Source organism: Anolis carolinensis, chromosome X (assembly GCF_035594765.1).
Source record: "Anolis carolinensis isolate JA03-04 chromosome X, rAnoCar3.1.pri, whole genome shotgun sequence".
Classification (NCBI taxonomy): domain Eukaryota; kingdom Metazoa; phylum Chordata; class Lepidosauria; order Squamata; family Dactyloidae; genus Anolis; species Anolis carolinensis.
Window position 1 is genome coordinate 3,183,701 of NC_085847.1, and position 15,771 is coordinate 3,199,471.

At 42.0% G+C, this 15,771-nt stretch overlaps 1 protein-coding gene across 1 annotated transcript in view; it reads right to left on the reverse strand.

Annotated features, from left to right (window-relative positions):
* Positions 1 to 15,771, reverse strand: part of ppil2 (peptidylprolyl isomerase like 2) — a 59,458-nt gene that overhangs the window by 34,251 nt on the left and 9,436 nt on the right. Inside the window, exons 6-8 of the mRNA XM_003225117.4 lie at positions 4,907 to 4,958; positions 2,004 to 2,095; positions 1,405 to 1,494 (exon numbers count right to left, since the gene is read on the reverse strand). Coding sequence (XP_003225165.1) covers positions 1,405 to 1,494; positions 2,004 to 2,095; positions 4,907 to 4,958 — 234 coding nt within the window. The remainder of the gene's footprint in view (positions 1 to 1,404; positions 1,495 to 2,003; positions 2,096 to 4,906; positions 4,959 to 15,771) is intronic.

Genomic DNA, 15,771 nt, shown 5'->3' on the forward strand with positions numbered 1-15,771 from the left:
GGTCAAGATACCAAACTGGGAGTAGCCAAACTGGGAGTAGCGGTATACAAGTCTAATAAATAAATAAATAAATACAGTAAATATACTATGATAAAATCCTGGATGAAACAAAACATTTTGCCGCTCTCCCAAAGAGATTTTTTTGCACTGCAAGCTTTTCTCGCTAAACCACTCAAAATATATTATAGCCCCCATCCATGAGGAATAAAACTAGACACTGTGTTGTCGAAGGCTTTCATGGCTGGAATCACTGGGTTTCTGTGAGTTTTCCGGGATGTATGACCATGTTCCAGAAGCATTCTCTCCTGATGTTTTGCCCACATCTATAGCAGGCATTCTCAGAGGTTGTGAGGTGTTGGAAACCAGGCAAGTAGACAAGAAACAATCAGGGCCAGTTAACACCTCCCAAAAAAGGATTTCCCCCAGGCAGGAAACAGCCAGGCTTTGAAGCTGCCAGGCTATTCAATGCCAATCAAGCTGGCCAATTGCAACATTCACACTAGCTTCTGGCAGACAAGAGTTCTTTCTCCCGCCTTGGACATTCCACAGATCATAGAATCATAGAGTTGGAAGAGACCTGGTGGGCCATCCAGTCCAACCCCTGCCGAAAAGCAGGAAAATCACATTCAAATCATCCCCGACAGATGGCCATCCAGCCTCTGTTTAAAAGCCTCCAAAGAAGGAATCTCCACCATACTCTGGAGGAGAGAGTTAATAATAATAGTAATAATAATAATACTAATAATAATAATAATAATAATAATAATAATAATAATAATTCAGAGTTCCACTGCTGAACAGCTCTCTCTCACAGTGAGGAAGTTCTTCCTGATGTTCAAGTGGAATCTCCTTTCTTTCCTGTAGTTTGAAGCCATTGTTCCATTGCGTCCTAGTCTCCAGGGCAGCAGAAAACAAACCTGCTCCCTCCTCATGATTTCCCCTCACATTTTATATATCATGTCTCCTCTCAGCCTTCTCTTATGCAGGTTAAACATGCCAGCTCTTTCAGCCGCTCCTCACAGGGCTTGTTCTCCAGACCTATGATTATTTCAGTCACCCTCCTCTGGACACATTCTAGCTTGTCAACATCTCCCTTCAACTGCGATGCCCAGAATTGGACACAGTATTCCAGTTATTGCCTAGTTTCCAATACCTCACAACCTCTGAAGATGCCTTCCATAGATGTGGGTGAAACGTCAGGAGAGAATGCTTCTGGAACATGGCCATATAGCCTGGAAAACTCACAGCAACTAGACATTTCCGTCGGTTATTCCCATGGCTTATTGGCAACTTTGTCCAATGATATATATAGCATCGATGCTATTAAGAAGCTTCAGAAAGGGAGGCTATGGAAAATTAAACATACAGGTACATTTGTACATTGGCTTTTCCAAAATATCTTACCTGTAGCGTAATAATATCTTGCCTAGTAAAGGGCTCATCTGTTAGCAGGTCCTTGAAAGTCTTTGTTTTTATATTCAGTTGTTCGACCGCCTTAAACAAAGTCAAAAACATGCATTCATCAATAGATGAGAAAATATTCCATAGTGCATGTATTCTTTTTTTTCTGATAACAAAGAGATTTTTGGGGAAAAATAGGGGGGGGGGACACCTATTTTTCCTGTTTTCTGCCTAATAGTCACATCAAATAATTCATAATACGATATGATACTAATAATACAATATAATATTAATTATATATCATATTTTACATGTAATATTACTAATAATATTACAATATATTGATACAGTACAATATAGTAATTTATTACCAGTATTGTACTACGCTAATATAATATTGTATATAAATTTAATTTGTAAGCCGCTCTGAGTCCCCTTTGGGGTGAGAAGAGCAGCATATAAATGTAGCAAATAAATAAATAAATAAATCTCTGTGTAGTATCAGTATAAAAAGCACTTTTGCATCGGGATATTGCTAGTACAACCTTATGGCACTCTTGTCTACTAAAAAAGCAAGCCATCAGATGGAAAAGGAAGCTCACCTCATAAGCAAACACATTTCCCGTCGTCTTGATTGTCACAATGTGGGAATTATTGGTGAACACGGTGAAGAGCACTGGACAGTGATATTTACCTGATTAGGAAGAATAAAAGGATCCAGAAAATAACTGCTATTAACGCATGCCTTTTTGTGATTTGCGACAAGTGCCTTTCTGCAGAAAATAACATCTTAAGCAATTTTCTTATAGTACCTTTCAGTACAAGCTCTCGCAGGGAAGCTAACAAATGGGGAAAATAGCTTTTCTCTTTTATTGTCATAACAGCTTAGACTGAAAGTGGCTGGACCAAAGTTGCTGTTAGCTCTGTGGGGATTTGACACCGGTTTTCTTCGCTCCTTGTCTGGCACTTGTAACTGTTACACCGCTCTCCCTTACAGAGAATTTAACACATTTATTTCTGGGCATAATGGCGGGGGTCCGACGGAACACAGGTACTGTAAACTGAAATAAATTCACATCCTCCCGTAGCCTCCTGCAAGTTTTTGTAAAGTATATAGTCATGGATAAGTCTATCTCGTGTATAAGACTATCTTGTGTATAAATCTATCTCGTGAATAAGTCTATCTCGTGTATAAGTCTATCTCGTGAATAAGCCGAGAGCAGGTTTTGGAGTCAAAATCATGGATATTAATATGACCCGTGGATAAACTGAGGGTCATTCTGTGGAAAGTAGAAAATGCCAGTGCCATCTCAGGGGGGCAGCTCCCCATGGCTGCCTCCATTTCAATTTTCCCACCAAGGCATCCAAAAAGGCTTGAAGTGGCACCGCAATGTTGGGGTCACTGCTTCTTTTAGATTCCCCTGGAGTGGACCAAGCCCTTGCATTTTGCCACACTACTCAGAGAAAGCGATCAGAATGAATCTACAGTGCTCACATGGATAACTTGACCCAGATTGCCAAAATTAGGGTGCACATTTGACTGGCATCATATGGTTATCGTAGTGCTGAACAAAAGCAAAACGGGAAGCTGCTTCAGGAGTGTCTGGAGCTCCCATTTGAGGGACATCATATCTAGTTTAATGGCTATACGATCCTGGGATTTGTAGTTTGGCGAGGCATTGGCTGTCTTAGGCTGAGAAGGCTCAAAACCTTGTAAAACTACAGCCCCCATGATTCCATAGAATTGAGGTAGCACAGCAGGTTAAACCGTTAGCTGAGCAGAGGGTTGGCAGTTTGAAACCACAAACTGGGGTGAGCTCCCATTGTCAGTCCTATTTATTATTTATTTATTTACAGTATTTATATTCCGCCTTTCTCACCCCAAAGGGGACTCAGGGCGGATCACATTGCACACATATAAGGCAAACATTCAATGCCTTAACATAGAACAGAGACAGAGACAAACGCAGGCTCCGAGCTGGCCTCGAACTCATGACCTCTTGGTCAGAGTGATTTCTTGCAGCTGGCTGCTCACCAGCCTGCGCCACAGCCCAGCCTAGCTTCTTCCAATCTAGCAGTTCGAAAGCATGCAATGCAAGTAGATCAACAGGTACTGCCTCGGGAGGAAGGGGAAAGGGCGCCCCATACAGACATGCCGGTAACACGATTGGAGATGTATACAGACAACAGGCTCCTCGGCATTGAAAAATGGAACAAGAGCACCTCCCCATGGCCAGAGTTGAGCATCATCTCCAGACGCCGGAGGTGGAAGGGGAAGGCCTTTACCTTTGTCTGTGTATTGTATGTCAAAATTTCAAATTTATTTAATGCATAGACCATAGGTCTTTCGCATGCAAGACAAACAAACAAATACACAAAAGCCAGACCATCAAATACAATATAAAACATGCCATTAAAACCCTATATGTATTGTGTATTGTATGTCGTTGTTGTTCACTGTGTAAAAGGCATTGAATGTTTGTCTTATATGTTTATATTGTAATCCACTTTGAGTCCCTCTGGGGAGCTAAAGTGGAATATATATAAAATGTATTATTATTATTATTATTATTATTATTATTATTATTATTATTTTACGACACAGCAAACAAGATAGATATGCTGGATTTCATATAATAATAATAATACAGTAGTCTCTCACTTATCCAACACTCGCTTATCCAACATTCTGGATTATCCAACGCATTTTTGTAGTCAATGTTTTCAATATATTGTGATATTTTGGTGCTAAATTCATAAATACAGTAATTACTACATAGCATTACTGCGTATTGAACTACTTTTTCTGCCAAATTTGTTGTCTAACATGATGTTTTGGTGCTTAATTTGTAAAATCATAACCTAATTTGATGTTTAATAGGCTTTTCCTTAATGCCTCCTTATTATCCAACATATTCGCTTATCCAACATTCTGCCGGCCCGTTTATGTTGGATAAGTGAGACTCTACTGTAATAATAATAATAATAATAATAATAATAATACACTTTATTTATATTCCACATTATTATTATTATTATTATTATTATTATTATTATTATTATTATTATTATTATTAAGCCAAGGCAGTGAAGGTGGATACATTCCACAACATAGATGCACCCCAAGGTTTTCTCTTCCTTTGCTGGAAGCTCTGGTGTCCTAACATTTTTGCTTTTAAAGAAGGAATTCGAAGCAGGCATCAACTGTAAAGTGCACCTTTTTTGCCAAATCAAAAAGAGTGCACTTTTGGCTGCTGCGCATTACCTTCCAGAGTAATGCAAAGGTTGACCAACCTGGTGGAAAAGAGAGCGACCAAAACACCTTCTCTCTTTAGCGGCAACTTGAATTTCTACTTTTGGTTTTCGATTTTGTAAGTCATCCTGTCAATGGTCTGCGCAGCTGTCTTATTCTGTGTGGCATCTTTTCACAGCATTGACACATTTTAATTGTTTTTGTTTCAACTGATAAAAATGAGACGTCAAGAAATGCAAAGTGCCAACTCACCATCACTGTTTTTAGCAAAGTTCAGCTTGATGAGCGATTTGGCATCGATTTTCTGCAGGGGTAAACAAAGACGACAATTAATCATCCCGCCTTGGCACTGACCCCGACGACATGTGAAAAAGTCACTATGGTACCAAGTGACTCAGAACGCATCACAGATGCTCTCGCCATCCACAGATGTACACCGAGACCAAGCCATGCTCTTGGGATGCAAAAATGCAGAACAAAACCACACCATTGTGGCAACTGCACAATTGGAGAACTTGCATCCCATATAATCCTGGGATTTATAGATTGGGGAGGCATTAGGAGATCTCCGACAGATAATCCTTCAGGATAACAATAAATAAAATAATAAAACTTTATTTATACCCTGCCACCATCTCCCCACGGGATGGAGTCATGAAGTCAAAAGGAGCATCACAGAACTGTGCATGTATAGTGAGAAAAAGACAACTGATCATAATCCATCTTTTATGTTGAACTATATACATGGCATCACATCATGCTTGGACCTGAACCTTCTACGTTATTATTCAAAGCACCCTAAATGTGGATGCCTTCCTACTTCTAGGGCACGGGTGCCCAAACTTTGGTCCTCCAAGGGTTTGGGATTTCAACTCCCAGAAGCCCCAGCTTGGCCAAATGTCAGGAATTTGGGGAGATGAAGTCCAAAACTCTTGGGAGGACCAAAGCTTGGGAACCACGGTTATAAGGCAACACAAGTGACCAGACAGAAGCAGTGCCTTTTTAGCAATTGTACTTCAAAACCCTGGCCTCCATCTGATACCAAATCAGTTGTGCTTTGGAAACCAGTTCAACTTGATGGTTTAAGACCATTAAGAGCTGCTGTGATTTTGTGATGTGATTTTATATGGTTTTATGGTTTTAACCTAGATTGTTTTAATATTAATGTCGTTTAATACTGTTTGAATATTTGTATATTTTAAGTGGCATTCAAATCACCCCCGACAGATGGCCATCCAGCCTCTGTTTAAAAGCCTCTGGGGCAGAGAGAGAGTTTCACTGCTGAACAGCTCTCTCACAGTCAGGAAGTTCTTCCTCATGTTCAGGTGGATTTTTGAAGCCATTGTTCCATTGCGTCCTAGTCTCCAGGGAAGCGGAAAACACGCTTGCTCCTTCCTCCCCATGACTTCCGCTCACATCATGATCCATTACCCTCATCATGTCTCCTCTCAGCCTTCTCTTCTGCAGGTTAAACACATCCAGCTCTTTCAGCCGCTCCTCATAGGGCTTGTTCTCTAGACCTTTGATCATTTCAGTCACCCTCCTCTGGACACATTCCAGCTTGTCACTTAAATTGCGGTGCCCAGAATTGGACACAGTGTGATTCCAGGTAAAGCGGTCTGACCAAGGCGGAATAGAGGGGTGGCATGACTTCCCTGGATCTAGGCACTAGACTCTTATTGATGCAGGCCAAAATCCCACTGGCTTTTTTCGCCGCCGCATCACATTGTTGGCTCATGTTCACCTTCCTCCCCACGAAGACTCCAAGATCTAACCTATTAAGATCCAGCTAAAAGTAGTTTTGGGAGCCCCCCGTGGCACAGGGTGTTAAAGCGCTGAGCTGCTGAACTTGCAGACCAAAAGGTTGCAGGTTCGAATCCGGGGAGCGGAGTGAGCACCCGCTGATAGCTCTAGCTTCTGCCAACCTAGCAGTTCGAAAACATGCAAATGTGAGTAGATCAATAGGTAACGCTCTGGCGGGAAGATAACGGTGCTCCATGCAGTCCTGCCAGTGGCCACGTGACCTAGGAGGTGTCTACGGACAACGCCAGCTCTTTGGCTTAGAAATGGAGATGAGCACCAACCCACAGAGTCGGACACAACTGGACTTAACATCAGGGGAATAATAATAATAATAATAATAATAATAATAATAATAATAATAATAATAATAATCAGGACCTCAAGATTGAACTTCAAAGACTCTGGCAGAAACCAGTGCAGGTGGTCCCGGTGGTGATGGGCACACTGGGTGCCGTGCCAAAAGATCTCAGCTGGCGTTTGGAAACAATAGACAAAATTACAATCTGTCAACTGCAAAAGGCCACCCTACTGGGATCTGCACGCATCATCCGAAAATACATCACACAGTCCTAGACACTTGGGAAGTGTTCGACTTGTGATTTTGTGAAACGAAATCCAGCATATCTATCTTGTTTGCTGTGTCATACAATAAAATAATAATAATTTTATTCTTATACCCCGCCCCATCACCCCAAAGTGACTCGGGGCGGCTTACATGGGGCCAAGCCCAGTGATTGACAATATAAAAACAAGGCAATAAAACAGATCCAACAACAATAAAAACAAGTCATAAAAAATCACATACAAAAACATAATGATAAAATTTTGGATAAAATCTAGGGAAACTGGGCCAAAGGTGCTAGTTAGGGTAAATGATAAAAAACTTTATCATTTCTAACTCTTTAATAAATTAACCTTTACCTTTACTAAACGCAGTTTTGCCTAGCTCACATTGGACTAGTTTGCTTGTGAGAAGGTCATGGGGACTTTATCAAAGGCCTTACTGAAATTGAGATACGATTTGATTTTGTTAACACTCTGTAACCACTTAATCTCATAACCTCTTGATCTTCATTAGACTTCTTCTTTCACCACTTCTTTGCCAGTTCTTTAGGGCCTTCCTTTTTCCCAGTAAAAAAAAATATAACCAACTGGCTCTACAGCAGCAAGCTTTGGCTCCTGTAGTAGGTTAAGCCTGCTGTAGCCCAACTGTTTAAAAAAGAGGAGTTTGTGCAAAAAAGCAGAATGGGACAACCCTTCCAGCAAAGGCAATATGATGACAGGCAGATACAATGATGAGAACTGACAACTCCAGAAGGGCTTTTTTGCTGGAAGGTTAGAGAGGAAACAAGTTATTGTTGCAATTATGGTTATTAATTTGTCCACCATCATGATCCTCATTTGTCTTTTTTGTTGCTGTGGCTTGAACAGGCTGCGGGAAGAAAGAAAAAAAAGAAACTTCACCCTGGAGACGAGCCTGCGTAGGTAAGGCACAGAGCTTGTGTAATCCTAGAGATACTCATCAGGACCAAGAACGATCGTGCTCATTTGAAAATGGGATCAGTTTCTAGATAACACGGTACACTCAGAATTAGGATTATATTCCAAGAACACATGGCCTGCCCTTCAGTGTCTTCATTACTGGGGGGGAAATTTTATTTGAAAGGGAATAAAAACACAGTACATATAAGAAGGAAACAAAAGCAGAAGAGTGAAAGACAGGCTTCAACAGGAAGAAAAATAAAAGCCAGATGAACTTTAAATTGTTGCAGAAACCTTCAAGTCATTTCTGACTTGAGGTCACTCAAAGGCTAATAGATGACCGGGTTGTCTTTATAAGATTTGTTCAGCGGGTTTAGACTTGGTCTTCCTCTCAAGCTGAAAGAGCGTGACTCTCCAAAGGTGAACCAGAGGGCTTCAAAGCCCACTTGACGTCCAAAAACTAAGTTAAAAATGAAATGCATTTCTGGACTTTGTCATGAGTTTAGATTGTATTTACTTAGATACTTACTTACTTAGGCGAACCCTCATTCTCCGAGTATGATGGCCTTCCAAGTGCAGTATCTTGGCGATGGATACGTATTTTTGACAGTGGAGACCTATTTTTGACCCACATATTCTTCCAGTTTTCATATGGAAGGCGTTGGCTTGATGTCCCTTCTTTTTGACACACTTCTCCCTTTCGCCCTCCATTCACGCCTCTTCGAATTCCACAGCACTGCTGGTCACAGCTGACCTCCAGTTAGTATGCTCAAGGGCCAGGGCTTCCCAGTTCTCTCTGTGTCTCTGCCACAGTTTTAAGGTTTGCTTTAAGCTCATCTTTAAATCTCTTTTCCTGTCCATCAACATTCCGTTTTCCCTTCTTCGAGTAGGGAATATAGTAACTGCTTTGGGCATTCGAACAACGTGGCCAGTCCAGCGGAGTTGATGGCATAGGAACATCGCTTCAATGCTGGTGGTCTTTGCTTCTTCCAGAACGTTGACATTTGTCCGCCTGTCTTCCCAAGAGATGTGCAGGATTCTTCGGAGGCAACGCTGATGGAATCGTTCCATGAGTTGAATGTGATATCTGTAGACAATCCACATTTCGCAGGCATCTAACAGGGTTGGGAGGACAATAGCTTTATAAACAAGCACCTTGGTATCTCTACGGATGTCCCGGTCCTCAAACACTCTCTGCTTCATTCGGAAAAATGCTGCACTCGCAGAGCTCAGGCGGTGTTGTATTTCAGTGTCAATGTTGACTTTCGTTGAGAGGTGGCTGCCAAGGTAGAGGAAATGGTCAACATTTTCAAATGTTACACCATCAAGCTGTATTTCTGGCGTTGCACAGGGATTGGCTAGTGCCTGCTCGAAGAGTACTTGGTTATCTTGATGTTCAGTGAGAAGCGAGCTTCTCGTATGCTTCTGTAAAGTGTTTAGAATGGCTTGTAGGTCTTTTTCTGAATGCGCACAGACTATGTTATCATTGGTATATTGGAGTGCTAAAACAGATGTTGTTGTGACCTTGGTTTGGGCTTTCAGTCTGCTGAGGTTAAATAGCTTGCCATCTGTCCGATACAGGATTTCCACTCCGGTGGGAAGCTTCCCATCAACAAGATGAAGTATCATAGCGATGAAGATGGAAAATAAGGTTGGGGCAATGACACATGCCTGTTTGACACCTGATTCCACCTTCAACGGGTCACTTTGGGAGCCATTGCTGTCCAAGACTGTTGTCATCATGTTACTTAGATAAGATGTTTCCATTAAGAGAAAGGTTTAAATACTTTAAAACGAGAAAAAAATACCATTTGCGTATAAAACAAAGAAAAATAGAAAATGGCACAACAGATAACCTGACGGAAAGATTAAAACCTGAACAAGGTGCACAAAGGATTTGAAAAGCCCAAGTAACCTGGCACTAAGAAGAAAACGTAGGAGATAGGTGAGCTTTCCAAAGGTAGGAAGCCACAACCAAAAACACCTTCTCTCCCATCCCCACTCCTTAAATCCAACAGAGAAAGCATATTCCTCCTTTTCTCCTGAACCTGGAAATGATTATTACAACCTTAGACGAAGCCAGGAATGTGCAGCTGTTTCGTCTAATTACAGCGTTTGTTTTCTATGATTGCTGTACCACCCTGCATTCAATGTAATTTCAGAAGAGTTTTGTTTATAGCTTATTTCTTTGGCCACCACCCAATGAAGCAGAAGGACTCCTCGGCATGCCAGCTTTTTCATCTCTAACTGGGTTAAGGGAAGAAGAAGCAAGGCGGGCAGTCGGAACCGGGCCCAATCGCAACTTTTCAACAACTTCCAGGATACAATCAACAGATTGCTCCGAGCCCAAGAGCGGGAACGTAAGGCTGCAAAAAGTTCGCTGACAAACAACGATGATTCAGAGGAGAGCTTCCTCACAACAGCATGGTCCATGCGGACTCATGTGCCTCCCACACAGCCCTGTGCCTCACAGCCATCTGTAAAAAATCCAACGTAATTGTTGTGGCATGAAGGGGAGGTGGGCAGGCATCAGGCGTGCGGGAGTGACTAGGTTGTTTTACACCAAGAGTCCCCAAACTACAGCCCGCGGGCCACATGTGGCCCATTGAAGCCATTTATCCGGCCCCCACGGCACAAAGGCAAAAGGGGGTTGGACTAAATGGCCCAAGGGGGTCTTTTCCAACCCTTCTTCTTCTTCTTCTTCTTCTTCTTCTTATTATTATTATTATTATTATTATTATTATTATTATTAACATTAAGGCTGGGAGGCCATCTGTCAGGGGTGCTTTGCTTGTACTTTTGATCCACAAAGGCAGAAATGGGTTGGGCTAAATATATTATTATTATTATTATTATTATTATTATTATTATTATTATTATTATTATTATTATTGCTCAGTGGCCAACTATAGTCCGGCCCTCCAACAGTCTGAGGGATCGTGAACTGGCCCCCAGTTTTAAAAGTTTGCGGACCCTTGTTTTACACGGACCCTGAGATCCACCAACCAGAGACATTAAAGAATCCAAAGACTAGGGACATGTTTTGGATACCAGAATACGACACTACCTATGAAACATGGACCATCTACCAATATTACTCTCAGCTTCCGGAAAGATTCCATCAGTGTTGCCTCGGAAAAATTCTGCAAATCTCTTGGGAAGAAGGCAGGAGGATAAACGTCAGCCTTCTGGAAGAAGAAGCGAAGACCATCAGCATTGAAGCCATGATCCTCCGTCATCCACTTCGTTGGACCGAGTGGCATGTTGTCTAAAGGCCCTATCACCGTCTCCCAAAGCTTTGCTCTCAGCTCAAGAATGGAAAACGGAATGTCGGTGGACAGCAAAAGAGATTTAAGCAAACCTTTGAAAATGTGAAATAAACACAGAGCACTGGGAAGCCCTGGCCTTCAAGCATTTACACTGGAGGTCAGCTGTGACCAAGAGTGCTATGGATTTTGAAGTGGTACAAATAAGAAGGCGGAAGGGAGAAACGTGCCAAGAAGAAGGCGCATCAAGCAAACCCGTGTTAGCACTGCCTTCCACCTGGAAATCAATATCCCCATTGTGAAAGACCACGTGTATCCAGGACAGGTCTCTACACACACTTAAGACTCTACTTCTGGAAGACAATCAGACTCCGACCATGAGGGATTGCCTATGACGATGATGACTAGAAAACGAGCTGAAAGTGTTGGTCACATACTTTATGCTCACCACAACCCTGAAAGGGAATGACAGGCCAAAGGCTACAACCTCCATGCTTCATAGCTTAGTGAGGACTAGAAGCAGCATTTCCCAACGTTCAAAACACTAACCACTGTACCACACTGGCCTTGCCATGGCCTCACTTGATTATTATATACCAAAATTTCCATCTAGTCTCATACTTGTACTCGACAACAGTCCGTGCGAAAGAGATCTTGGAGTCTTAGTAAACCAAAAGTTGAACATGAGCCAACAGTGTGATGCGGTAGCTAAAAAAGCCAATGGGATTTTGAGCTTCATCAAAAGGAAGATAGTGTCCACATCAAGGAACATCACCCCCCTCTCTTCTACTTTGGTCAGGCCTCACCTGGAATGACCTTGTGTCCAATTCTGGGCCCCACAATTTAAGAGGGATATTGACCCTAAGCTGGAAGGGCAACTAAAATGGTCCAAGGCATGAAAACTATTAATCTCAATGAGGAGCGGCTTAAAAAGTTTAGCCTGTAGAGAGAAGGCTGAGAGGAGACACGAGAGCCATGTTTAAATATTTGAAAGGATGTCATGAGGAAGAGGGAGTAGGTTTGTTTTCTGTTGCCCTGAAGACTACAAATTGGAGCAATGGGTTCAAATGACAGGAAAGGAAATCCACTTGAACATTAGGAAGAACTTCCTTACCATAAGAAGAGCTGTTCACAAGTGGAACTCAATGCCTCGGAGTCTGTGGAGGCTTTTAAACATAGGCTGGATGGCCATCTCTGAGGAGTGCTATGTTTGACCCGGACTGGCCCTGGAATATGTGATTATAATTCTTGTTTCAATGTTATGTTTTAATTGGATGGTTTTAATGTTTTGTTTATTCACTGATGTATGTATACATGTGGCATTGAAGTGTTGCCTTTGTAAGGCCGCCTTGAGTCCCCTCTGGGGTTGAGAAAGGCGGGATAAAAAGTATTATTTATTTATTTACTTACTACATTTATATCTCGCTCTTCTCACCCCGAAGGGGACTCAGAGCGGCTTACAAATCAAATGGACATACAATATATTATTAGCATAGCACCATATAAGTATGGTAAATAAATAAATACATTTCCTACATGGAAGAACGGGGGTTGGACTGGATGGCCCATGTGGTCTTTTCCAATTCTATGACTCTGTGAAGCCATCGTTCTGCCTCAATTCTTCAAATCTTATAGCACCTTTACCTTCATGTTTACAAGTTTCACTCAGTGCACTTTGCCCAGTCCATTGTATGGTTTTATTGCTGTGTTTTATCATGTGTTTTATAATGACTGTGATTTTTATTTTATGCTTTTTAATTTCATTTGTGTGTTTTTTGTATTTGATACTTTGTATGCTGGTTTTATATCTGTGAGCCGCCCCGAGTCCCTCTGGGGAGATGGTGGCAGGGTATAAAAATAAAATTATTATTATTATTATTATATTATTATTAAATCCTTCCTCAAGATGATATTGGACAACCATTTCTGACCACTAGCTCTGCTAGCCAAGGCTAATGGAAATCGCAGCCCATAACCCTCCACCGCAATTTGCTTCCAAGAGAAGTCATTAACCACATCTATATATATAAAAGAGTGATGGCATCAGGGTAGCGGACAAAACAACAAAACTACAGGCCCCCCAACCTCGAAATTTGACAACACAACCCATCATCCACAGCTCTAGGTTGATACAACAAAAAGAAAAGAAAAGTAAAGTCCTAATTAGAGGGAAAGGAATAATTGTTTTTATCCAATTGCTGCCAGTTAGAGGGCTAAGCTCCGCCCACTTGGTCTCCTAGCAACCTACTCAGCCCAGGGGACAGGTACAGTTAGGCCTCAGGCCTCTTCCACACTGCCTATAAGATACAGATTATCTGATTTTAACCGGATTATATGGCAGTGTAGACTCAAGGCCCTTCCACACAGCTATATTACCCATTTATAATCTTATATTATCTGCTTTGAACTGGATTTTCTTGAGTCCACACTGCCAGATAATTCACTTCAGTGTGCATTTTATACAGCTGTGTAGAAGGGGCCTCATATAATCCAGTTCTAAGCAGATAATATAAGATTATAAATGTACAGTGGAGTCTCACTTATCCAACATAAACAGGCCGGCAGAACGTTGGATAAGTGAATGTGTTGGATAATAAGCATTCACAACACATGGGCAACGTATAAATACTATACAATACTACACAGGGACATAGACCCCCTCTACCCTCACCACTTTCACAGTACACAAACAACCAAATGCATACTAAACATAAAGACAACCATACAACAGACATTCAATACCACCACTACCTCAACAAGTTCTCACCAACACCACCAGACAATGCCACAGCAACGCGTGGCCAGGCACAGCTAGTAATTCTATAGGGGAGAAACACCTTGAAGCACATCAACTGAGCCCCATGCCCATGAAGTTAAATGGCATAAGGCGCTCCACGTTATTTCGTTTGCCTTTGTCAGATTCCCTTGGCTCCAGCCACGCTCCTTTAGGCAAAACGGCCTGTTTCCCAACAATCCAGAGCAAACTTTGTTCTCAAAGATGTCTCTCTCTCTCTACATGGCTGCCAGCTAGCAAGGCTTTGTTCCTCCCCGAATTGCAGAAATCCGCCTCCCTTCCCACTTTGCCAAGCAGGATGCCTTTGAATGGGCGGGTTAGTGGGGCACTGGGGCAGATTGCGGATGAAAGACGCTGAGCAGCGAAGATTAATTGCCCGTCTGTCACAGCCGAGTGCGTGACAAGCGAGTCGACCTACAAATTCTCCCACCGTGGTTTGTCATGCTCGGATGCGGCGCTCGCTCAACGCCTTTTATCGCGCCGGGCTGCCACGCTCTGTTAAGAGATCTGTATCCAAAGATGTAAAAGGCTGTGTTCCGCATGGATCAAAAAAACAAGACTCTTTCTTCTGCTAGGATCAGAGAGGCCGAGCACAGACTCCGAAAAGCACCGGGTTTCCCCTAAAGACGGTCTGGCAACTGCATTTGGCAGGAAAATTGGACTTCTAGGCAGAAGAGGACACAGGAAAAAAAGATGGCTAACTCTTTCCTCATCTCCTTAAACAGCTGTAGCGGTTAGAGCAATAAAGAATACAAAGAGAGGCCTTTGTTCAAATGTGGACTCAACAACCAACTGAGCAAGTCACTATCTTGCGACAATTCATGTTTGTATGACAATAACGGAAAACAAGTATGTATTGTAATTGAGCACCGATAAAAATATGCATACCAATAAATTAAAAATCACACTTATTCCTGCTCTCCTATATGGACGTTCCCGGTTCAAAACATTTAGGTCTACAATTTCCATCAATTCTAGTTGAAATAGCCATTGATAAAAAGATCATGGGACTTGCAATCCCAAACATTTGGAGAGCTGCAGAATATACCTGAAGCCAAAACTTTGCTACCATGGCGGAAGCTCCTAAATAAAACCGAGGTCCAGCTATGCTCAACTCTCACCATGACAATAATAATAGTAATAATAATAATAATACCTTTTTTGTAACCCGCCCTATCTCCCCAGGGGACTCTGGGCAGTTTCCAGATAAAATAATGGCAAACATTCAATGCCGTAATAAGCAAATTATTGTAGCTCAGCAGCCAGGGGCTGATGGATTCACTGATGATTCAGAAGGGATTGTGGGATTTCCTAGGGTTCAAAGTGAACTTGGCGGTACAGAGATAAGCAGGGATCTCCGTTTGCATATCAGAGCAGAGAATCAGCTTCGTAGGTCCCCAAAATTACGTGGGAAACTGATAAAAGTTCATGGGAAACTTCATGACTGCTTATTAAAAGCAAGTTGTTTACCTTAAAATTAGTTCAGGCAACGTTAGTGTTCGAGGGAGAACCTAAGCCTGAGTTCTTGTGTCAGGTCAAGCCCTGCTTTTGGATTCAAGTATCTTGGAAGGTTGTTATGTTCTTGTTTTACGATTCTTGCTCAAGTTTTTCTGAGGATATCTTTTGCTTATGGATTTAAGCTGTACTTGTGATTTTTGGGTCTTCCTGGATTGTGTGACCTTTGGATTTTCATGAGACATTTGGAATCCTGTGTGACTATCACCTATTGCTAAACCTCTTTTGGATTCTTCTTCTTTTTTCTTTATTCCTGT